Source organism: Wolffia australiana, chromosome 11 (genome assembly GCF_029677425.1).
Source record: "Wolffia australiana isolate 7733 chromosome 11, ASM2967742v1".
NCBI classification, from domain to species: Eukaryota; Viridiplantae; Streptophyta; class Magnoliopsida; order Alismatales; family Araceae; genus Wolffia; species Wolffia australiana.
In genome coordinates this window covers 9,448,245-9,473,086 of record NC_135845.1, presented here as the reverse complement: position 1 = coordinate 9,473,086, position 24,842 = coordinate 9,448,245, and the positions used below count along the sequence as shown (strand labels likewise).

The following is a 24,842-nucleotide window of genomic DNA, read 5'->3' as shown; positions in this document are numbered from 1 at the left end:
AACGGATGGCTAGTCGAATAACAACCGTGACATGTTCAGAACACAGCTGCGCTGAAGCCACTCTCTGCTTCGACGGAGTTGAATCTTCTGAACCCCGTGGGAGTTGACGTAGTGCGTGTGACACATACATCACGGCGAGAGTTATGACTCTCCGTGGGGGCCATACCAGTTGGTAACCCCCATGCTTAGTAGGTTAAAGTATTTATGACTCATGTTCTTTAAATGTCTCATGTAATGGAGATGAACACGGTTTTTTTTTTTGGTTGTTGAATGAGTGTGTTTCTTCCTTCTAGCGTTCTCCTCCTCTATCTCTAGCGTTCTTCTAGTGTCTCTGCCTCTTGTTCGGTCTTCACGATCGCTGTGTCAACGGCTGCCGATGACAGATCGAAGCAACATAGGAGCCGTGGGTTTTCTCGGAGAAGCTCATCTCCTTGTGGGTTATCGCCTTCCAAGCGACGTTCAGCTCGAGGTAATATATTCTCGTCGATTTCATTGTGTATTCACATAACAGACAGAGCGAGCCAGAGAGACCGAGAAAGAGCCAATGGGCGAGAGCGAACAAGAGGCAGCCCGAGAGCCAGAGATGGAGCAATAACAAGAGAGAGGGAGAGGAAGCCAGAGGGAGAGAGGGAGAGAGGGAGAGTCAGAGACAGCCCGGAAGAATGAGAACGAGAGAGAGAGAGAGAGAGAGAGAGAGAGAGAGAGAGAAAGGGAGACAGAAAGAGAGTCAGAGAGAGACAGGAAGAGAGAGAGAGAGAGAGAGAGAGAGAGAGAAAGGGAGACAGAAAGAGAGTCAGAGAGAGACAGGAAGAGAGAGAGAGAGAGAGAGAGAGAGAGAGAGAAAGGGAGACAGAAAGAGAGTCAGATAGAGACGGGAAGAGAGAGAGAGAGAGAGAGAGCGAGAGAGAGAGGAAGGGAGCAAGAGAGAGAGACCCGGAGTGAGCGCCAGAGAACGGGGGAGAGATAGCGCGCGAGGGAAAGAGACGCAGAAAATGCGTGAACGACAGAGGGAGCGAGCACCAGAGATAGAATGCGAGAGGGCGAGAGAGGAGAGGAAGCCAGTGCGGGTAAGAACAAACATAAAGAGAGGGAGCGGGACAGAGAGAGAGAACGCAGAGAATAAGAGAGACACATGGAGGGAGCCAAAGGAGGAGAGAAAAAGAGACACAGGGCAACAGTGAGCGACAGGCCGAGACATAGAGCCAGATTGAGCGAGGGGGCGAGAAACGGGGCGAGAAGGACTGAGAGTAGGAGACAGAGCCGAACCAAGTTGGAGTGACCATGAGAGAGAGGCAGAGATAGAGAGATCTAGAAAGACAACTAGAGTGAGAACGACCGAGAGGGAGAGAGAGTACCAGAGAGGGACCTAGAGCGAGGAGCGATAGAGGGAGACTAGCAGATAGAGGGAGCGAGCAAAGGGGAACAGACGAGGGGGAGCCAGAGAGAGAGAGAGACCGAGTCAAACAGAGAGGGTACCGGGGAGAAAGGGACTATACCGGGGAGAACGGGAGAAAGTATGCTTTGTTGATAGAATTCACTTTAAATTTATCCCCGTGCTTTGTTTTTGTCAAACATTGACATTGAAATTGTATTTTGGATGGCTTACGTTCAACTGGTAATCGTAAGTCATTTTAAACATCTTACCGGATTTGTTCGTCTCGTTCTGGATATAATGGGTTTTTTATGAAAAATTAAGAAAAATAATGTATGCCTTTATGGTGGCATTCCGCTCGGAGTGGCCAAGGCGACGGTAACGGCCTGAGGCCGGCAGCGGTAGGACGGCGGGGAAGTCCGCCGCCGAGTGGCATGAGAGGGCGACAGATTTTACAATCGTCGCCCGAAGAAGAAGAAGAAATAATAATAATAAAAAGAGGGAATGGTGAACGGTCATTATAAGCGACCGTTCACCCAGATCAAATTGACCACCTTTAGGTGAGCGGTCGCTTAAAGTGGCTGCCACGGAAAAAAAAGAACGATTAAGGGTAGTCAGTTTAAGGAACCGTTCACCCAGGGATGGGGTGAGCAGTCGCTTAAAGTCAACCCCAAAATCCGATTTTAAAAAGGGGTCCAATAGGCCAGTTTCGTTTCTAAAAAGGGATATGGGTTTTATTTTAATCATTTTGAAAGCCCAATACATGGAAATACAGTATGATTGCTTATGGAAGTCCAAAACATGGAGAAGCGAGGGGCCCATTAAGAAACATGAAATAATATAAATGGGTGGCTCAATATGATTAAATCATGATATTCTCATTGACTTTTATTATTTCTTTATGCAAAGAACCTATTTTGATTCTGAATTTAATTCAATTATGCAACTTTTGCCTGCATTATTTGATTGATGAATTCGATATGTTAAAATTAGTGAATGAGAATTATTGTCTGCGTGATACCCATTTTGGTGTATATACTCCAATTTAAGATTATAATGTGCGCAAAGGAAATTGGGTGTTTGGCCGAATCGAGTGCACATATGGCTAATAAAAATAGTGGTATTAGTCTGGTATTTATTCATGTAAATAGACTTTTAATTGAGATGTTGAATTGACAATATCTTGTTATGAAAGTGTGTATATTTATATTACTATGACAGATTATGTGATGTTATTTATCTGGCCAAAGGAAAACGAGTACCTGGCCAAATAACTTACATTAGTAAAAGTAAATTTGACGATTATAAATTTATAATGATGTCATTGAATCGGCCGAAAGGAAGGTTCTTTTGAATGTCATTTCATCATTCAAGTTTGACTATTACGCCAAGATGATCACTTACGAGTCAATATATCATCCAAAGATGAGTAGTGATGTTGTATTAGATCTCTTAAGATAGATAATACCATTATTTTTGAATTGTGCCTTAGTTATTTTTTCATTCTCATATGAGTATATCTAATTCTTTGTTTAGGCTCAAGTTCAGTTTCAAATATTTGCACGAATGTAAATTCCATTCCAATGCTGAATGACTCAATTTTTAAGAAATGGAAGGAATTTGTGACACTTTATCTCGGTGCAATGGAACTCGACTATGCATTGAGGAATGATTAACCAAAGGGCATCAAAGACTCTTCCTTGGTTGAGGAAAAGAATGCCAATGATAAATGGGAAAGATCAAATCGCATGAGTTTGATGGTCATAAAGTACACCATTCCTGAATCCTTGAGGGATAAAATAGCTGAAGAGGCAATTGAAACTAAAGTTCTTCTTCAAGAGCTTGAAAAGAGGTACTACAAAAGTGATAGAGCTGAGATTAGTACCCTTATGAATCGCCTAACTACCATAAGGGGTTAAGGAAAAGGCAACATAAGAGAGTATATAATTGAAATGTCTCACATTCATTCCAAGCTTAAGGCTCTACGTTTGGAACTGCCTGAGGAATCTATTGTCTATATGGCTCTCAACTCTCTTCCTACACAGTACAATCAGTTCAAATTAAGTTATAACTGTCAAAGGGACCCTTGGTCTCTCAATGAGCTCATCTTGCATTGTGTGCAAGAAGAGGAGAGATTGAAGTCTGAACAATGTGAAAGTGCTCACCTCACTATTGCCTCTAAGGGAAAATTCAAGGATAAAGGAAAGCACAAAAGAATTCAAGCTGCTGAGGGTCTGCCTAAAAAGAAACAACATAAGGAACATGCTTGCTTCTTTTGTAAGCGTAGCGAACACATGAAGGAAGAATGTGCTAAATATCTTGCTTGGTGCAAGAAGAAAGGTACACATTTTTCTCTTCTTTGTTCCAAAATCAACCACGCTTCAGTACCAAGACACACATGGTGGGTAGGTTCCAGTGCTACTACTCACATAAATGTATCAATGCAGGGATGCCTCAACAAACGCAAGCCGAATGAAGATGAGCGATTCATCTATCAAGGTGATGGCAAAGTGATGGAGGTCGATGTTGTTGGTGTCTTCAAGTTAAAGTTAAATACTGATTATAATTTTTCTTTGAGTCAGACTTTTATTGTACCATCCTTTGGACCAAATTTACTATCTATTTCCATCTTGGACAAATCAGGTTATCATTGTTCATTTGGAGATAGAAATTTTAGTCTGTTTCAAAATTCAGTACTCATAGATACTGGATGTTTGGTTGCTTATGATAACTTGTATTTAGTTGACACTATCACATCTTCATTGGACCAGTCATCGCAAATTAGTACTTCTGGTACGAAACGAAAATTATGTAATGAGAATTCATCATCTTTATGGCATAAAAGGTTAGGCCACATCTCTCAAAAGAGGATTGCTAAGCTTGTGTCAGAAGGAATTCTCAACTCCCTATATTTTAAAGACTGACACATGTGTCAAATGCATCAAGGGAAAACGATAAAACATACGGACATTTGTGGGCCTTTCCCTACGACATCTTGGAATGGTCGACAATATTTTATCACATTCATAGATGATTATTCTCGATATGGATACTTGTATCTCATTCATGAGAAATCTCAAGCAATAGACGTGTTGAAAAGTTACAAAGCTGAAGTTGAAAATCAACTTGGCAAAAGAATAAAAAGCATCCGTTCTAACCGTCGTGGATAATACTATGGCAGAAATGACGGCTCAGGAGAACAACATCCATGACCTTTCGCTAAGTTTTTAGAAGAGTGCGGTATTGTTCCACAATACACTATGCCAGGATCTCCTAGCATGAATGGTGTTGCTGAGCGAGGAAATAGAACACTCAAAGATATGGCAAGAAGTGTGATTAATCAAACTTCTTTACCCGAACCCCTTTAGAGAGAAGCACTAAATCTGGCACCTTACATTCTAAATATGGTTCCAACTAAGGCAACTCTAAGGACTCCTTATGAGCCTTGGACAGGTAGAAAGCCAAGTCTAAAGCATTTAACGATTTGGGGTTGTCCTACTGAGGCAAGGCCTTATAAGCGTAATGAGAGGAAACTTGACTCTCGTACAGGTAGTTACTGTTTTGTTGGATATCCTAAAAGAGCAATGGGTTACAAGTTTTACCATCCTACCGCTAAACTTATATTTGAGACGGGTAATGCAGTATTCTTTGAGGATGATGACTTTGTGGGGGGAGATAATGATAGAAATATTGACTTTGAAGAGAATTATTTAATAATACCTAAAATTGTTTCTAAGAATACTCAAGATCAAGTACTACTTGATGTTGTAGAAACAGTGACTCCAGATAAAGAAAATAATCATGAAGCTTCCATCCCAGAAGAACAAACTCAACAACCTCAAGAATCAATGCAGGTACGAAGATCCACAAGAGAAAGGAGATCTGCAATTTCAGATGACTTTTATGTTTATCTCCGAGAACATGAAGAAACCATGAACATTGATGAAGATGATTCAATCAACTTCAAAGTGCCATGGAAAGTTCAGATTCTCAAAAGTGGATTCAGACCATGAATGAGGAAATTAAGTCCACGAGAGACAATGACGTTTGGAATCTTGTACCATTACCTGATGGTGCGAAGCCCATTGGTTGTAAATGGATATTTAAAACCAAAAGTGATTCAAAGGGTAATATGGAGAGACATAAGGCACATCTTGTTGCAAAAGGATTTACTCAAAGCGAAGGCATTGATCATAAAGAGACTTTTGCTCCAATTTCTTCAAAATACTCTTTTAGGATAATAATGGCACTAGTTGCACATTATGACCTTGAGCTCCACCAAATGGATGTAAAAACTGCTTTTCTTAATGGAAACATTGATGAAACAATATACATGATGCAACCAGAAAACTTTGTATCAGGAGACTCAAAGAAAATGGTTTGCAAATTAAAGAAATCCATTTATGGGCTCAAACAAGCTTCCCATCAATGGCATCAAACGTTTTATCAAGTCATCATCTCATACGGATTTGAGATGAATTAAGTAGATGAATGTGTGTACCACAAGTTAAGTGGGAGTAAATATATATTTTTGGTTTTGTATGTAGATGATATTTTGCTTGCCTATAAGGATACAAGGTTGATGTGTGAAACCAAATCTTTCTTATCAAGGAACTTTGAGATGAAGGACCTCGGTGAAGCCTCCTTCGTTCTAGGCATACGGATACTCCGTGATCGTACTCATTATATCCTCCGGTTGTTACAAAAAGCCTACATTGAGAAAATTCTCAAAATATTTGGCATGCAAAATTGCAAACCAGGAAACACCCCTGCTGCTAAAGGAGATAATTTTGTCTCCGTCAATGCCCTTAAAATGATTTTTGAAGCTAAAAAAATGCAGAAAATTCCTTATGCATCAGCAATTGGAATTATGATGTATGCCCAAGTTTGAACGTGTCCAGATATTGCATACATACTTGGAATGCTGGGCAGATACTTGAGCAATCCAAGAATGGATCACTGGATAGAGTCAAAGAGGATTATGCGCTATTTGCAAAGAACTAAAAACTAGATGCTCACATACAAGAAGTCAGATAATTTGGAGATCACTGGGTATTCTGATTCTGACTTTGCTGGATGCCAAGATTCAAGAAGATCCACCTCAAGATACATATTTATGCTTACTGGAGGAGCCATATCATGGAGGAGTGCTAAACAATCATTAGTAGCATCTTCTACCATGGCAACAGAATACATTGCCATGTACAAGGCATCCAATCAAGGATTATGGCTGAAGAATTTTTTCATTGGTCTTAGAATTCAGGGTGGGATTGAAAGACCTATTAAGATCTACTGTGACAACAAATCAGTAGTGTTATTCTCCAATAATAATACGAGCTTGACTAAGTCTAAGCACATAGACATCAAGTACCTAGTTGTTAAGGAGAGAATTCAAAATCGACAGATGTCTACAGAACATATTGGGACAAACTCCATGATTGTGGATCCGCTTACCAAAGGCATTTCTGGAGCATACTGCTTGTATGGGAGTTCTCCCTTGTGAAGAACTGTAAATTTAAGTGGTAGTTTGTATCTGATGTTTTTGAATGTAGTCATGTAAATATTTCTGCAGAAATGAAGATTGTTTTATGTTTATCCATTTTGAATATTGATCTCCATAAAGAAAGACCAATGTTCACTTTTAATCACATTTCCAAAATTTTCCATGCTACACTTCCAAAGTCGATCTATGTTATTAATCAAAGGAATGTATGTGATTGTTTTGGCTTAGCTGCAGAAAATCGAAGTAATGCTATTACAGTCCTATGTTTGATTGATAATGAATGAGATTGTTGGAATATGCCTTGCCATATAAAAACCAATTGTGATTTCATAAGGTTGTGATAAAAAAGTCCTCCAAAGCATCATGTGTGTATCGTCCAAGTGGGAGATTCTTGGATCTTGATATGGGGATACACACAATGTGCTTTATATCATGATTATTATTGCAAGTTTTTTTATCCCATTTAATGTGGTTTTATAAGGACGGGATTAAGGCATAATATGATCATATTGCTATGGTTGAACATGTGTAGAAACTGGACATGTTACATAACCATGATGGGTGGTTTTGTAAACTGATGCCCATGAAAGGCCTATAAAAGTATGGTTGTGGTCCCTGAATCATGTAAGAATGAGAGACCCTCCAGCCCCCATTTGCAGACGAGGATTCAGCCTCCCTTGCATTGATTCAGAAGATCCACTCCAATCCATTCAAAAGAAATGGACAACAATATGCTTCTGTTGACGAATTTTCTATCAAGAGCGCCTACCAAAGAGACATACATATTAGAGCAGCGAGAGAGAGCCAGAGTACAAGGTAGAGAGGGAGAGAGAGACAAAGAGCCAGAGCACACATCAGAGAGAGAGCAAGCCAGAGTACCAGGTAGAGAAAGAGATACGAAGTACCAAAGAGAGAAAGAGAGCGAGAGAAAGAGAGAGAGCCAGAGAGAGGATGAGACCCTACCAGAGTATCAGAGAGAGCGAGAGAGATAGGGAGTATCAAAGAGAGAGACCGAAAGCAAAAGAAAGAGCTAGAGAGAGAACGAGAGTGAGGCAGAGATCGAGAGTGAGAGAGAGAGAATATGAGGGAGTGCCCCAAAGAAAGAGCAAGAGCGATCTAGAGAGAAGGAACGGCAGCGAGCCAGATAGGGAGACAAAAAGAGAGCCAAAGGGATTAAAAGACGAAAGGAAGAGAGAGAGAGCATGCAAGAGGCGTGTATAGGAAGAGAAAGATGGCAAGAGAGAGAGGAAGACAGACAGCTAGCAAGCAAGAAAGAACGACAGAAACACAGGGCGAGGGAGAGCACGAGAGAGAATCAGAAGGAAAGAGAGAGAGGGCAAGCTTGACGGAGCCAGCGGGGGAGAGGAGAGAGAGAGTGTGTGAGCGATGTCAGAACTACGCCAGAGAGACGACGATCTCCTAGACGTTGTCGGCGTGATCACCACAGCAACCCAGGGGACAGCAGGATCAAAAAAGGGAAATAACTCGTTGAAGAGGTAAAAAAAAACTTCTATATTTTAAACAAGAGAATAAAGTCCCTATTTATAGGGAAAAACTCAAAGGAGAGAGGGAGAGAGAGAAAACAGTTACTGGCCACGTTTGGCCAGTAATTCACGTTCGGCAGTTATGCAGAACTTTCTGCATAACCGCAGAACATGCTCTAACGTGGACCACGTTAGAGCAGTTCCCGCACGACCACTGGACGTGGTCATGCAAGGCTCATTCTCACATTCTCCTCCTGAGCCTTGCTGTGTTCACCACGGACATCAACTAGGCCAATCTTGCTGCGAAACTCATGGAACTTGTTCTTCCCAAGTGGCTTTGTCAGAATATCACCCAACTGTTCTTCACTTCTGATGAACTCCACGTTGATCTGGCCCTTTTCTGCGGATTCTCGGACAAGGTGATACTTGACTTCGATGTGCTTGCTATGTCCATGGAGAACTGGATTCTTGATCAACGCAATGGTAGACTTGTTGTCCACCCTTAGTTTTGGTATGCATGGTGCTGAGCCGTGCACCTCTGCTAGTACCCGAGCGAGCCACACTGCCTGACAGGTAGCATTGGCGGCCGCAATGTACTCTGCCTCGCAGCTAGACTGGGCCACCACCTTCTGCTTCATAGACTGCCAAGTAATTGGGCTGTTGCCCAAGAAGAAGATAACTCCAGTCGTGCTCTTCCGAGCATCAACGTCACCAGCGAAGTCACTATCGCTAAAGCCTGTCAGTCGGATCTGCTCCTCCTTTCTTCCGTACCAGAGACCCCAGTTCATGGTTCCCGCTACATACCGTAGAATCTGCTTCACAGCGGCCATGTGATCCTTTCGTGGCTCCTCCAGAAAGCGACTCACATAGCCAACAGCAAACGCCAGGTCTGGACGAGTATTCACCAAATACCTGAGACTACCCACGATGCTTCTGTACGTTGTTGCATCCACCAGCGGCTCTGTGCTTCTCTTGCTCAACTTCAGGCGGGTTACCATCGGCACTTGACAGGAATTGCACCCCGTCATGCCGCTCTTCTCGAGAATCTTGGCGGCATAGGCTCCTTGACTGATCGAGACGCCCTCCATGCCCTGCTTGACCTTTATGCCGAGGTAGTAGCGGAGCAGGCCAAGGTCGCTCATCTTGTATGCTCGAGCCATCTCCACCTTGAACTGCCTGATGTCGTCGCAGTTGGTGCCGGTGATCACTAAGTCGTCGACGTACACCCCGACCACTAGCTGGGCAGTCCCGTTCTGCCTGGTGTAGATGGCGTGCTCTGAGGGACTCCTTCTGAATCTAAACGACAGTAGTGTGTCATCCAGCTTCGAATTCCAAGCCCTAGGCGCTTGATGCAAGCCATAGAGAGCCTTCTTCAGCTTGAACACCTTGTGCTCGTTGCCTTTGCTGATGAAATCGGTTGGCTGCCCCACGTACACCTCCTCCTTGAGATCACCATTCAGGAATGCCGACTTGACATCCATGTGGTGCACCTCCCACCCCTCGTGTGCCACGAGAGCAATGAGCAGGCGCACTATGTCCAGCCGTGCCACAGGTGAGAACACCTCATCATAGTCGATCCCTTGACGATGAACATAGCCCTTTCCCACCAGTCGTGCCTTGTACTTCGTCACGGCTCCGCTTTCATCCCGCTTTACTTTGTAAACCCACTTCAAACCGATTGCCCGTCGCCCATGAGGGAGATCGACCAGGGACCACGTGCTGTTTTCCTCGATCGACGCCATCTCCTCCTCCATAGCCTTCCTCTAGCTTGGGTGGCTATGTGCTTCAGCAAAGGATAGAGGCTCATCGGGACTTACAACATGGAGCTCCTCTGTGAGTAACGCCCGCAACGCGAGCCCAGGCGGCGAGGCTGGCCTGATGACATCATCGATCTTGTGGAAACGGAGTGGTGCATCTTCATCATGATCCGTATCCAGGTCATCAATGCAAACACTAGGCGGAGTGGCAAACTCCACCTCTTCTCCACCATCTTCATTAAGCACTTCTCCTCCACCGGAATGCATAGACGGTGGCGAGATTGGCTCTAGTCCCTGCGCATCATCATTAAATACTTCGATGGCGCTACCAGCCTCAAGAGACGTCTGGTTCCCGATCGCATACTCCAATGCAAAAATGTTGTGGTGGCCGCCCGCATGTCCTTGCTTCGCACCATTGCCCCAGTCCCACTGGGCATTTTCGTCGAACACTACGTCCCGTGTCACATGGACACGGCTCGTGGTGGGGTCGTAGACACGATAGGCCTTTGACCCACGTTCGTAGCCAATGAAAATCATCTTGCGGCCGCGGTCCTCCAGCTTCTTGAGATGCGGCGTTGTGTCCCGGACATAAGTGATGCATCCGAACACTCTCATATGGTGCACCGCCGGCTTCTTCCGTGCCACGCCTCAAACGGCGTCATGTCGTCCACGCTCTTCGTTGGGCACCGGTTGAGGATGTACACAGCAGTAGCCACAGCCTCACCCCATAGCCAGCCCGGTAGCCCTTTCGCCTTCAGCATGCTCCTCGCGGTTGCCATCACCGTACCATTCCTGCGCTCGACGACGCCATTCTGCTGCGGGCTGTATGGCGCGGTGTATTGACGATAAATACCTTCTTCTGTGCAGTACTCTGCGAACTCATGTGAGGTGAATTCGCCGCCTCGATCGGTACAGAGTGCACCCATCTTCAATCCAGACTCTCCTTCCGCCCGAGCCTTGATCTCTTTGATGGCCTCCGCGGCACGGTCCTTTGAAGGCAGCATAGTGTCCCACATATACCGGCTTCGATCGTCTACGAGCAATAGGAAAAACTTGCTACCGCTTGGTGTTGCCGGTACTAACGGTCCACAGAGATCGCCGTGTACTAGTTCCAGAATGCGTCGTGCCCGGTACTCTCCCTGCACAGGAAACGGTGACCGCTTTTGCTTGCCAACAAGACACGCCTCACACAGTTTGTCCACCTGACCAACTTCTGGCAAGCCACGCACTAGCTCCTCTTTAGACATCTTCTTCAATGCGGCCATATTGACATGGCCGAGGCGCGCGTGCCATCTCCAAGCTTCATCGACTCCCTGTGCTGCTAAGCATACCGGTCGAACCAGTTTGACTTGAAGGATGTACAGCCGATTTGCTCCACGCATCACCTTCGCAAGGAGCCTTCCACCTGGCTCATGAACCGTCATCATACCTTTCTCGATGTTGACTCGGTACTCGGCTTCATCGAGTTGACCGACGCTAATGATGCTCGTCGTCAATCGAGGAATGAAGTACACCCTGCTGAAGGACCGGTGCTCGCCGTTTTTACACTGGAACACTATCGTCCCCCGTCATTCGATCCGTGCCACTAAATCATCACCGAAACGTACTGTCCCAAGCACCGTCGTGTCTAGCTCGGTGAAGGCCATGCGGGAACCTGACATGTGGTTCGTGGCACCTGTGTCCATGACCCATACCTCCTCGTCGCACTTCTCCTCCTCTCCAAGGTGGGCGAACACCTTTTCTTCGTGGAGATGGATCTGGGGGCCTGGTTTCTTCTCCTCTTTGGCGGCCCCTTTCTTGACGAGGACCCCTTTCGCTCCCGGCGGTGGTGGGCTTGCACCCCGGAGCCGACTTTCTGCCGACAAAGTCATAGCAGAAATTTGAGGAGTGGAGGTTGGTGGCAATACCGTCGATATGACCGGCTTTGACTCCACGAGAAGGAGCGAGGCCTCCTCCTCATGCTGGACGACGTGGGCCTGCTCCTTCTTAGGCTTTGAGCGGCACTCGCGGGCCCAGTGGCCCATCTTCCCACATCTCCTACATTCATCGCCGCTGGGTCGGCCTGACGACGAGCTCTTGTCGCTGCCACGACCGCACCCTCGCCCGCGTCTACCACGGTGCGCCGCGGTGCTACTCCCACCAGCCGGCTTGTTGTCGGCATCACGCTTCCGACGCCGTAGGTCCCACTCCTCCTCAGTCAGGTACAACTTGCCATCGTGGTGCATCGCCGACGGCGGTTCCTCGAAAGCATCTTCTGCAGCCTTCAGTCGACCCGTCAGATCCGCGACGGTGAGTGTCGACACATCAAGCAGCGTCGTGATCGCGACCACGACCTGCCTGAAACGCTGGCGAACACTACGAATAATCTTCTCCACCACTTGCGTCTCTCCGACCTTGTCGCCAAGGGTGGTGAGGGTCGACGCCATGCTGTTGAGACGCAATGCGTAGTCCTCAATGGACTCTCCCTCCTTAAACGTTGCCGAGTCGAACTGTCGTCGCAAGTTCTGCGCCGACGTCTTCTTGACGCGGTCATCGCCGATCCGCATGGTGGCGTTAGCATCCCAGGCCTCCTTCGGCGTCTCCTTGCTCGTAATCATCGGCCACATCTCTGGCAGCACGGCACTGCAGAGCACGTCGAGTGCCTGCATTTCTTCATGGGGTTCCGCACCCCCGTTCTCAATGATTGTCCAAAGCATACGCGCCTTGAGTTTGACTTTCATGAGAAGTGCCCAGTCGGAGTAGTTGGTCTTGGTGAGCATTGGAAACCCAGTCCCGACGCTCACCTCACGAATCACCCTTTCGACTCTTCCGTTCTTGCCTCCTGCCATCGTGTCGATTGTGCGTTCTCGATGCCAACGATTTTAACGTTGCCGCGACCGAGATTCTGCCCGCAACCCGCTCTGATTACCAAATGTCAGAACTGTGCCGGAGAGACGACGATCTCCTAGACGTTGTCGGCGTGATCACCACAGCAACCCAGGGGACAGCAGGATCAAAAAAGGGAAATAACTCGTTGAAGAGGTAAAAAAAAACTTCTATATTTTAAACAAGAGAATAAAGTCCCTATTTATAGGGAAAAACTCAAAGGAGAGAGGGAGAGAGAGAAAACAGTTACTGGCCACGTTTGGCCAGTAATTCACGTTCGGCAGTTATGCAGAACTTTCTGCATAACCGCAGAACATGCTCTAACGTGGCCCACGTTAGAGCAGTTCCCACACGACCACTGGACGTGGTCATGCAAGGCTCATTCTCACAAGCGATAGAGTGAGTGAGAATGAGGGAGAGGGAGACAGCGGGAGAGACGAGAGAGAGAGTGAAAGAGTGAGGGAGATTGAGAGAGAGAGAGGTCGAAGGACAAGAAGAGAGAGAGAGAAGAAGAGAGTGCGCGGACGAGAGTACGATAGTGAAACAGAGAGAGCCTGAATGACAGAGAGAGACCGAGCGAGACAGAGCACGAGACAGAGTGAGATGGAGGGAAAAAGAAAGAGCACGGGAGCGAGTGAGATGGAGAGTGAGGGGACGAACGACGCAGATTGAGGCAAGGAGAGAGGGGGAGAGCGCAAGACGATGAGAGAGACACTAGTACCGGCGAGGCCAAGAATTCTTTTTTTTAAATCTCCGTATCGTGGATAATCTCAGATTTTTAGGGGCAAAGAGCCGCCTCAAACGTTAGCGGGAGAGGGGACAAACACGAAACTAATCGCAGATTTTTAGGGACGTTGGGCCGATGTCCCTTCGCGATCCCTCTATGGGGTAAAAGGAGCGATCTTACTGTGCGAGATTGCGATGCCCGGGGGACCTTCGAAGATGCCCAGTTGCTAACGTTGTTGACTTTTGGACCGTCAACCCCCACCGTCATTGTCCTGGTCCACGTCTATGCGTGCGCGCCCATGAACGACTATGCGTATGCCCGGTCGAGGGCCGCCTCAAACGGACACGCATTTAATGCTGTAAACGGAGACAGAACCCGTACTAGACCGGCATTCCGAAAGCACCGGATGGGCAAACTTGAATAAATAAGTGAGAATAAAGCCCCAGCTGCCTGGAATTCCCACTCAAAAAATCAGAACATTTGCTCCAATTGTGGATAATCTCCCACAATTCATCCAAGGTTTCAAATTTTGGGATATGGGAGAGAGCAACATTCGGGCAACCCAGCTTCCCAATGTCCAATCTCCCTGTGGTCAAGTGCACACCAGCTCATCAATTAGGATTTGGCCAGCACCCTAATCGACACAGTCCGTCCTGCAGATTTTATATAAGTATCGCTGGCGGAGTCTCAGCATTCCACCAAGGCACCAGCCCTCCCACCCTCCCACATTTTCTCCTCTCTTGTTTCTCATACCGCAAGTCCGCCGAAAGCCTGGTAGATTGCTTCTCGACAAAGAAGCATGGCTACCAAGACGCAAGCGGCATCGGTCTTCTTGCTTCTCAATATGGTCTTCTTCACCTTCACAAACGGGCAGCTGCTCTCCCCTGTGGTCGGGTGCCTCACCCAGACTCTGCAACTCGTCACTTATGGCACTGCGCTGAGCCTCGTCAAAATCACCGGCGTCACCGACACGCTGACCACTGCTTGCTGTGGACTGTTTGTAGGGCTTACCCCAGACCAATCTGCCAAATGCCTCTGCATATTCCTCCAAACCAATCTGCTCGGAATCAACCTCAACGTCAGCATACCCGGTGACATTAATAAAGTTGTCAACGCTTGCGGGAAGCAAGTTAGCCTGTTCCGATGCTTAGGTATCCCCGGCCGCGTTGCCCTACCTTCCCATAACTTCTATCGCACGTGGCGAACGTCAACTTTGTCTTCTCTTCTTCAGTACCTTGTACCTTTCAGTCCGCCATTTTATTTAAAGTACGAACAAATGTCCGACCTAAACCAAACATATGTCTCGCTGGTCGTTACGACCTCTTTGCCTGCAGAGCATCTAGCGCATGCCTACCCGACCCACCTTGACTTTATCTTCCGCCTTGATGTTGCTTTATCCGGCTGTTGCGCCTCAAGTATCCTATTAGACCCAACTATCTACGGTCTCCGGAAACCAGTGCTTTGGTGACTCTACGGGATGGCTCCTGAAAAGATATTCGTCCTCGTCCAAGATTCTCTCTTTTTTGACCCTGTTCGGGTCATATTAATGGACGCACAGGGCGCTAGGATTAGTGCCCCGACCATATTTTCAGCCATACGTCGGGGAAAGAAATCACCAACAACGTTGTAGTCTCCTATTGAACCTACTGAGCTTTAAGGGCGTTGATGTCGCGATGTGTGCGCTCCGATTCATTGCAACCGATCGAACCATGCCACTAATATCTTAGAATGTGCAGCTGACGAGATTGACTGACTGAAGTATATGCCATCATTGGACACCGGCACATGCAGTTGAGAATGATTTAATCTCTCTAAACCTTTTTAGACCTTGCCAGAAAAATAACACGACTTTTTGTTAATGGGAGCATCTTGTCGAGACGAGCGGCGGCGTACTAGAGTAAAAAAATGATGCCTATTTATAATCACTTGTGCTATAAAAAATGGATGTTTCTTCTTACACCAGAAGACAAGACATGCTGAGCCTACTATAAACACGACAAATTCCACCGTTTTGAATCCACCGAGTTTCATACTAAACCCGTTTTGTGTACCGCGAGGCTAAAGCATGTTGACCTCAGTCAGTAAGCACGAGAAAGTGCCATGTCACGTTGTAAATAATTCACCTGCTAAGGTCATACTGAATTCTCAAGTTGTGGGAAACACATACATGTGTACATATATGTACCTATATTTACTAGGCATCTGATAACACCTCAATTTCGGTCTTGATTTCAAGCAATTTAGCACAATTTTATGCATTTAATGAGATTAAAAAGGGTTGTTATTATATATTTACATGAAAATAATGTTTTCAAGCGATTTCTGATTTTTCCCTAATTTTCTGTTAATATTATGAATTTTAAGGGATTCATTTGAGTTTGAAATAATCTTTTTGAAATAAAAATGGCAGGTTTAAAATTTATTTTTTATGTTAACCAATGCAGTGACGAATTTCTGATTTTCCTAGAATTTTCTGGAATGTTATTAGAATTTTTGGGAATTGATTCGAGGAAGGAATAAATTTTAACTAGGAAAAGGATATATTTATATGGATAATATGAGTTTTTAAGCAATTTCTAAAGTAAAAGGGGTCTTTCTTAAAGTTTCGTTGCAACTATGTTGTTAAACAGCTCTCGGTCGTGGTTATATGCAATTAGAATAGTTACAGGGTTTTATTGCAATTGATCAGCAATTTTTCAATAGCTTTTGTGAGAAGGAGGAGAGAGAAAGTGAAAAGGATATATACACAAATAGTTTTTGAGTAGCATCCGTTTGCACACATCCATTCTATGCAGGACTTTATTAATATATTTCAGGCCAGTCTCTCTCCGGGAGGTAACCTCTCCTCCCTTGCTGCACATGCAAAGCGCATGCACAAGAGGTGACGTGGCGATCTGCGAGTGGTTATCACTGTTAAAAGAACGCACCTTAGGTGCATTGCAAATCGTACTGCGCTTATTTTTCTCACCATCTCTCTTTGTTTTTTTTTTTTGCTAGGGGGTACGTGGCGCTTAGAGATCAAACCCAACAAAGGAAATTCAAAATGTGCCCGCCAATGAGAGGATGACACATCATAGCGTGTTAAAAAAGAAATGAATAAATAAATGAATTTAAATCCAATGGCTAAAATTTGTTTAAAATTCATTTATTAATAGATTTTGATCCTGAAGTCCGATTGAGATGATGTTTTTTATGGATTTGCTCGCCTTGATCCCCTCTTTCTATCCGTTTTTGGATCATTTCAGATCAAACCTACATTGATGGATAAAAATTAATTACTAATTAGGGGCAAAATGGTACTTTTTACCATTTATCCTAAGTATAAAATCTGAATTTTGAGAGGAAGGGGTCATTCTTGATGGTTCTCTATCACAATTGCGAGACAGAGGGGAGCTCCAGCTTGGATCAACCGTTTGGTACATTTTCCCTCTTTGTATTTGAATTGTTGGTGTATTTTGGATGATGGTAGTTTAATTTCTTGATTGTTCTTCTTGATTCTGGTTGGATCTTCTAAATAGATTGGCTTGAGCGGCATGTACATGCCCTTACTATGATGTAACACAAGTAGGCCGGGATCGTCGGCTCGTTTTAAAACACATTTACGGGCGTTAACCCAAACAGAGCAAGTATGAGAATTTAATGGATTCCAAAAAAAACACCTTAACAAGCAATCAAATATTCCCTCAGACCAAGCGATCGATCCAGCAATTTCACGAAAGGATGAAAGAATCAAGACAGACTCCCAATGACCCTCGGGACCACTAAACTACCTACGATGTATGGAGCGTTTGACGGGTCAACTTTGTTCACACTTCGATGTCAAGAGACTTAATCTTCTATCACAATGATAATTCCTACCTCTCGACATGGGTGGCTATCCTATCCAATTACTTATCAAGTAAGCCGGCAGAGGAACAAATAGGGGAGGATGGCATTGCAAGAAGGTAATGATACTGAATGACGAAGGGAGAGACGAGACAGAACCTGGTGACGGCTTTCTAGAGAATCAACTTAAGGTTCCGGTGTGCAGCAAGAGGGCGTGGGCGTAGGCAACGCGAGGTTGAGCGAGGCGCATGGCACGCGGACTGGCGCTAGGGGCAGCTAGCATGAGTGCCAAGGGGCGCGGTGGGCGTGTGGTGGGCGTGTGGCACGCGGTAGGCGCGCGGCGTGTGCTGGGCGCGGCGCACAACAGCCGCCTGGCAAGTGCTTGGAAGGGTCTCGGGCCAAGCAGGGTGCAGCGCGCCAGGCGCAGCGCGCAGGGCACACGGCGCGTGATGGGCGTAGCGGCAAGAGGGGCGTACGGCGTGGGTCACGAGGATGGAGCGCCGAGAATGCAGAACGCCGAGAATGACAAGGCACGGCGTACGACAAGCTTGGGATGGCGGTCACAGGCACCAGCGTTCGTGATGTTCAAGACTCCTCAATATTCTCCTAGAGGGTAAATCTTGGGCGCTTTTTTTTAGGAACAAACTGTCAAGAAGTCAGGCTTCTTGATTCGAGGATCTTCCAAGAAAAACAAGAAACTGAGACAGGACGAGGCCTGTCGTCAGAAGACGATCCACGAAGTGATCTTGATGTGTGGCAAGCTTCGACGACGTCGCACGATCTCCACTCTCTCGAAAAATAACTGTTATCTAATCTCTCTAAGACAAAATGAAGAAACATTCAACTTTTTAATTTCAAAAATCCTACCTCACTTGGTCATGACATCCCCTTATATAGGGAGGATGAATGCCGAGTGGAGGAACCTAGGGGAAGAAACCGTCGCAAGATGAGGTTCCCCCCTCAACAAAAGTACAACTGAAAATGCAAATAGACGGACGAGGCCCAACAACAATAGCCCAATCCGCTAGTTCATCAAAAGGAAAGAAATACACTAAACACAATGATGTAGAAAACTTACTACGCCGAGTACTTTAATTCAGGGTCGCAAACATCGCCTCGAGCTGCTCGGTGAGGCTGGATCCGTCCCGTCCTGGTGTCAGCGCGTTGGTCCCCCATCATACTAGGATTGAGACGAGCAATTGAGAGATTTACCTAGCTATTCCAAGTACACATTAAAACAAAACTAAAAAAAAAACTTCAACTTCTAGGAGATTAAATTTCCCTTTTCATTGTCCAACAGAGTAGTTATTTTTGAATTATCAAGCCTACAGAACCAACCAAAAAAAATCAAAATTTTATCCTCTCAACCTCTCTAATTGACCCCTTTGACCCTTTTCTTTGGATCAAAGAAGCCAATTCAAAGCCCCATATTCTTATGTTCCTCTCATCTCTCCTACCTCCCTTTCTATTTATTATTTAATTAGGGTGATTTGATCTCAATGAACATCAAATCAACTTTAATTAGTGTCAAATGATTCAATAAGATCATCAATTGAATTAACTTACTAGCTTCCCTTGGACGATACCCTTTGCTTATCACTACACATCTTAAGTAGGTTTTTTATAAATTTTATTGTATAAGCTGAAATTGACAACGACAAGGGATTAACATTCAGTAAAATATACCCCTATTTTTGGCTTATCAGCATTCTTATGATCAAATATAACATGAGTACATATGTATATGTATATATCACTTACGCATTGTAAGGATAATGTACAGTTTTTGACCTTGAAATCAACGTAACCTTGCCTCATTAGTATGAATCAATGAAAAAAAATATCTCGCCTACCTCAAAATTGAAATATCAAGACACATTCCTGGTGTCCTGCTATCAGGTCAACCTAAAACAGGTGCGTGTTTATATAGTGCCTTACGTCAGAGTATGTCGTATCTCATACAGCTGAGATTTAGGCCTCAACTTCTCGTCTGGCTTCAACTGTTAGGGATTGATTGGTTTACTGATGCACCACGGTCAGTGGCGATGACAACAGAATCATGTCAATCGGATGTCAATTCTAAAGTATTGCGAGCGATTGTGATGGTTGCATGGACGTGGATTACTACAGTATCTCGCGGCCATCTGAATCCAGCCTGCAAAAGGAAAAACAATAACATCCCCAATAAAAAAACGGCATGTGGGGAGTTGTTTCACCTGCACCTCGTGGAATTAAGGCACCGCTGGCGTAACACAACGAAATGGAACCTACCGGTGCTCCGAACATTTTTCCCTTTAACCCAATACATGCGTGTCCTCCAGTGGGACATAAACATTGCAGGCTAGTGGGATGGGGCATGCGCAGAAATTATTTGCAAATGTATTTTAAACGTGGGTTGATTTTTATCCGTAATCATAACTTTTCTTCCAATGCCAGTCGATATGGCTTGCCAAAGAATTCATTTGTGCTGCCATGTATGTTTCTCCTGATAAGTGGACATTACGGTGCACAAAATTTCGAGGAGTGTGAAGGGGAATGATAGTGTGGGATAGTGTTCGAGATTCCCGTGGTTACCATATCCTCATCTTGTTCCAAATTTTCCACGGTATGGTAGTTACATCACTGGGAAATACAAACAAGGTACTTTTTTGGGGTAAGCTATCACGTCGCCGCAACGTCCAAATCGGATAACCGGAACCTAGACGAGTCCATTCGTTCGACTTGTACCAAAGGGATCCGACTGATATAATTAACGATCAACTAGACGACTACCACCCGCGATTATAAGAGGCAGTCACGCCATGACCGAACGATAAAGCGTCAGAGGAGAAAGATTGCGGGAGATAGACAGTGCAAGCCAGAGAGAACGAGAAAGAGCCAAAGGGCAAGAGCGAACGAGAGGGCGAGAGAGCCATAGACAGAGCGATGACAAGAAAGAGAGCAGGCCAGAGGGAGATGTCAGAAACTCGCCGAAGAAACAACGCGATTAGACGTCGCCGACGAGATCACCACCAAACACCAGTGACAGAAGAAGGAGCACCTCTGTTGTAAACTCTGAAAAAGCTCTATTAAAAAGAACCTATTACATCTTCTTAAATAGGGAAACAGCAGGGGAAGGAAAAATAACTACCGATCACCCTGATCGGCCAGTGTTGCACTGCGTGGAGAAACTACCGCATCACCGCACATTGTGCCCACGATGCAGTTACGTGGCCATGAACCCATGTGAAAGGCTCACGTTGACAATCTCATCCTGAACTTTGTTGTGCTCACCCTGGACATTAACGGGGCCAATCTTGGCGCAAAACTCATGGAACTTGCCTTTTCCGAGTGGCTTCGTCAAAATATCACTTAACTGTTCTTCACTCCTGATGAACTCCACCCTGACATGTCCCTTCTCTGCCGATTCCCGGACAAGATGATACTTTACTTCAATGGGTTTGCTGCGTCCATGGAGAACCGAATTCTTGATCAGTGCAATGGCAGACATGTTGTCCACCCTCAACGTCGGTACGCTTGGGGTTGAGCCCTGCATTTCTGCTAGCATCCGGGTGAGCGAGAAACCTTGGCAGACGGCATTGGCAGCCGCAATGTACTCTTCCTCACAACTAGACTGAGCCACCACTTTCTACTTCATCAATTCCCAAGTAATTGGGCTGCTGGCCAAGAATAAAATGACTCCAGTTGTGCTCTTTCAAGCATCAACATCACCAGCGAAGTCACTATCGCTGAACCCTGTCAGCTGGACCTCCTCCTCCTTCTTTCTTTCGAACCTAAGACCCCAGCTCTTGGTTCCAACTGCATAGCGGAGAATTTGCTTCACAGCTGCCACGTGATCCTTTCGTGGCTCCTCTAGAAAACAACTAACATATCCAACAGCGAAAGCAAGATTTGGACGAGTATTGACTAGATACCTGAGACTCCCCACGATGCTTCTGTATGTTGTTGCATCAACCAGTGGTTCCTCGCTTCTCTTACTCAGCTTCAGACGTGTAGCCATTGGTATTTGACAAGGATTACACCCTGTCATGCCTCTCCTCTCCAGAATCTTGGCGGCGTAGGCTCTTTGGCTGATCGAGATGCCCCCCGCGCTCTACTTCACTTCAATGCCGAGGTAGTAGCGAAGCAGGCCGAGGTCGCTCATCCGGAATGCGTCAGCCATCTCCTTCTTGAACTGCCGGATGTCGTCGCAATTGGTGCCGGTGATGACTAGGTCGTCGACATACACCCCCACCACCAACTGCGCATTCCCTTTTCGCTTGGTGTAGATGGCGTGCTCCAAGGGATTCCTCCTGAATTTGAACGATGTTAGCGTGTTGTCCAACTTCGCCTTCTAGGCCCTTGGCGCTTGATGCAAGCCGTAGAGCGCTTTCTTCAGCTTGAACACCTTGTGTTCGTTGCCGGCGATGATAAAACCGGCGGGGTGCTCCACATACACCTCCTCCTAGAGGTCTCCCTTCAAGAATGCCGACTTCACGTCCATGTGATGCACCTCTCACCCCTCGTGTGCCGCGAGAGCAATGAGAAGGCACACCATGTCCAGCCGTGCCACAGGTGTGAACACCTCGTCGTAGTCGATCCCCTAGCGCTGCGCGTAGCCCTTCACCACCAGGCACGCTTTGTACTTCACCACAGCTCCGCTTTCATCCCGCTTCACCTTGTACACCCACTTCAACCCAATCGCTCGGCGACCATGCTGGACGTTGACCAAGGACTAGGTGCGGTTCTCCTCGATTGACACCATCTCCTCCATACCCTTCTTCCAGCTTGGGTGGCGCTCTGCTTTAGCAAAGGAAACCGGTTCATCAGAACTTACACGGTGCAGCTCCTCTGCAATTAACGCCCGTGATGCGAGCCCACGCGGCGAGGCCAGCCCGAAGATGTCGTTGATGTTGCAAAAACGGAGTGGTGCATCATCACCGTGATCAGCATCCAGGTTGTCGATGCGGACACTAGGTGGAGTGGCGAACTCCACCTCCTCTCCTCCATCTTCGATCGGTGCTGCTCCCCCTCTAGAGTGCCCAGACGGTGGAGACATTTGCTCAGGTGCTGGCGCATCATCCTCCGTAGGCATGTGATTCTCGATGGTATACTCCACCATGAAACCGTTGCTACCCTCATCGCCTTGTTCTGTGCCACTACACCAGTTCCACTGGGCTTTTTTGTCAAAGACCACGTTCCGTGTTGCATGGACGTGCTTCGTGGTGGGATCATAAACACGATAGGCTTTTGATCCACGCTCGTAGCCGATGAAGATCATCTTGCGGCCATGGTCCTCGAGCTTCTTGAGATGTGGCGTCGTGTTCCGGACGTAGGCGATGCAACCGAACACCCTCAGATGGTGCACCGCTGGCTTCTTCCCATGCCACGCCTCGAACGGTGTCATACCATCCACGCTCTTCATCGGGCACCAGTTCAGGATGTATACAGCAGTTGCCACTGCCTCACCCCACAGCCAGCCCGGCAGCCTCTTCGCCTTGAGCATGCTCCTTGTGGCTGCTACCACCGTACCATTTCTGCGCTCGACGATGCCATTCTGCTGCGGGCTGTATGGCGCTATGTGTTGACGATGAATACTTTCTTCGGTGCAGTACTCTGCGAACTTGTGTGAGGTGAATTCGCCGCCCCGATCAGTCCAGAGTGCTCCCATCTTCAGTCCATACTCGCCTTCCGCCCGAGCCATGATCTCCTTGATGGCTCTTGCAGCACGGTCCTTCAAAGGTAGCATGGCCACCCACATGTACCGGCTTCGATCATCCACGAGTAGTAAGAAATACTTGCTGCCGTTTGGCATTTCTGGGGCAAGTGGACCACACAGGTCGTCATGTACCACTTCAGAATGCATCGCGTCCGGTACTCACCCTGCTCAGGAAACGACGTCCGCTTTTGTTTGCCGGCGAGACACGCCTCACACAGCTGGTCCAACCGACCAACTTCTGGGAATCCACGCACCAGCTCCTCCATGACATCTTTCTCAGTGCGGCCATGTTGATATGGCCAAAACGCGCGTGCCATCTCTAGGCTTCCTCGTCGAACTTCGCCTCCAAGCACACCGCCCGAATCAGCTTGATGTGGAGGATGTACAACCGGTTCTCTCTTCGCATCACCTTTGCTAGGAGCCGTCCGCCTGGTTCATGGATCTTCATTGCCCCCTTTTTGATGTCGACTTGGTACCCGACCTCATCGAGTTGGCTGACGCTGATGATGTTCGTCGTCAATCGGGGAATGAAATACACCCCCCGAAAGACAGGTGCTCGCCATTCTTGCACTAGAACATGACAGTCCCTCGACCTTCTATCTGTGCCACTGAGTCGTCGCCAAACCGTATCGACCCGAGCACCGCCGCATCCAGCTCGGCGAAGGCCATACGGGAACCTGACATGTGGTTCGTGGCACCCGTGTCCAAGACCCACATTTCTTCATCACGCTGTTCCTCGTCTCCAAGGTGGGCGAACACCTCTTCCCACAACTGGATCTTGGTCGGGCCGTCTGGCCTCTTTTCTTCTGCCTTCAGACTCGCAAAAGAGCTTCGTGGAGTGGAGGTTGGTGCCGGCGACGTCGATATGACCGGTGTTGACTCCACAAAAAACAGCGAAGCCCCCTCCTCTTCTTGGATGACGTGGGCCTGCTCCTTCTTGGACTTTGAGCGGCACTCACGAGCCCAATGGCCCAACTTCCCGCATTTTCTGCCCTCATCATTGGACCGCCCTGAGTTGCCTGACGAGCCCCCTCCCGACGACCCCTTTTCGCTGCCATGGTCGGGTCCATGCCCACGTTTGCCACAGCGTGCTGCATTGCTGCTGCTCTGCCACCATGTTTGTTCTCAACATCGTGCTTCTTTCGCTGCGCATCCCACTCCTCCTCAGTCAAGTACAGCTTGCCCTCGTGGTGCATAGCCAACGGTGTCTCCTCGAAGGCATCCTCTGCCGCCTTGAGCCGACTCGTCAGATCAGCGATAGTGAGCTTTGATACGTCGAGCAACGTCGTGATTGCGACCACGATCTGCCTGAAACGTTGGGGGACACTGCGAATTATTTTCTCCACCACCTGCGTCTCTTCGATTTTGTCATTGAGAGTGGTGAGAGTCGACGCCATGCTGTTGAGACGCACCGCGTAGTCCTCAACAGACTCTCCCTCCTTGAACGTCGCCGAGTCGAACTACCGTCGTAAGTTCTGAGCCGACATCTTCCTTATGCGGTCATCGCCGATCCACATGGTGGTGATAGCTTCCCACGCTTCCCTGGCCGTATCCTTGTCTGTAATCACCGGCCACATCTCCGACGGCACGGCACTACAGAGCGCGTCGAGC

The 24,842-nt window shown here is 46.9% G+C and overlaps 3 protein-coding genes across 3 annotated transcripts; 1 reads left to right on the top strand and 2 right to left on the bottom strand.

The window, feature by feature from the left end:
* Positions 1-10,727: 10,727 nt before the first annotated feature.
* On the bottom strand, positions 10,728-12,944 carry LOC144709070 (uncharacterized). Its single transcript, XM_078582475.1, has 2 exons — positions 11,724-12,944; positions 10,728-11,663 (listed from the first exon to the last, which is right to left on the bottom strand). The coding sequence occupies exons 1-2, from the start codon at positions 12,942-12,944 to the stop codon at positions 10,728-10,730; spliced, it is 2,157 nt and encodes a 718-aa protein (XP_078438601.1).
* Positions 12,945-14,507: 1,563 nt separating this feature from the next.
* Positions 14,508-15,176, top strand: LOC144709069 (uncharacterized). The gene is made up of 2 exons (XM_078582474.1): positions 14,508-14,859; positions 15,043-15,176. Exons 1-2 carry the CDS (start codon positions 14,508-14,510, stop codon positions 15,174-15,176), a joined length of 486 nt encoding a protein of 161 aa, XP_078438600.1.
* An 8,374-nt stretch (positions 15,177-23,550) lies between these two features.
* Positions 23,551-24,628, bottom strand: LOC144709068 (uncharacterized). The gene is made up of 3 exons (XM_078582472.1): positions 24,191-24,628; positions 23,857-24,041; positions 23,551-23,731 (listed from the first exon to the last, which is right to left on the bottom strand). Exons 1-3 carry the CDS (start codon positions 24,626-24,628, stop codon positions 23,551-23,553), a joined length of 804 nt encoding a protein of 267 aa, XP_078438598.1.
* Between the last annotated feature and the right edge of the window lie 214 nt (positions 24,629-24,842).

What these genes read in the sequence shown, in the direction of transcription:
- LOC144709070 (XM_078582475.1), bottom strand. Translation starts at nt 12,944, where the DNA reads ATGGCAGGAGGCAAGAACGGAAGAGTCGAAAGGGTGATTCGTGAGGTG. An exon ending in ACACGACGGTGCTTGGGACA is followed by an intron (nt 11,664 to 11,723) that starts GTACGTTTCGGT and finishes ATAGTGTTCCAG; the next exon opens with TGTAAAAACGGCGAGCACCG.
- LOC144709069 (XM_078582474.1), top strand. Translation starts at nt 14,508, where the DNA reads ATGGCTACCAAGACGCAAGCGGCATCGGTCTTCTTGCTTCTCAATATG. An exon ending in TAGCCTGTTCCGATGCTTAG is followed by an intron (nt 14,860 to 15,042) that starts GTATCCCCGGCC and finishes CTTTGCCTGCAG; the next exon opens with AGCATCTAGCGCATGCCTAC.
- LOC144709068 (XM_078582472.1), bottom strand. Translation starts at nt 24,628, where the DNA reads ATGGCGTCGACTCTCACCACTCTCAATGACAAAATCGAAGAGACGCAG. An exon ending in GAAGTTGGGCCATTGGGCTC is followed by an intron (nt 24,042 to 24,190) that starts GTGAGTGCCGCT and finishes GCGAGTCTGAAG; the next exon opens with GCAGAAGAAAAGAGGCCAGA. An exon ending in GCGGTGCTCGGGTCGATACG is followed by an intron (nt 23,732 to 23,856) that starts GTTTGGCGACGA and finishes GAACATCATCAG; the next exon opens with CGTCAGCCAACTCGATGAGG.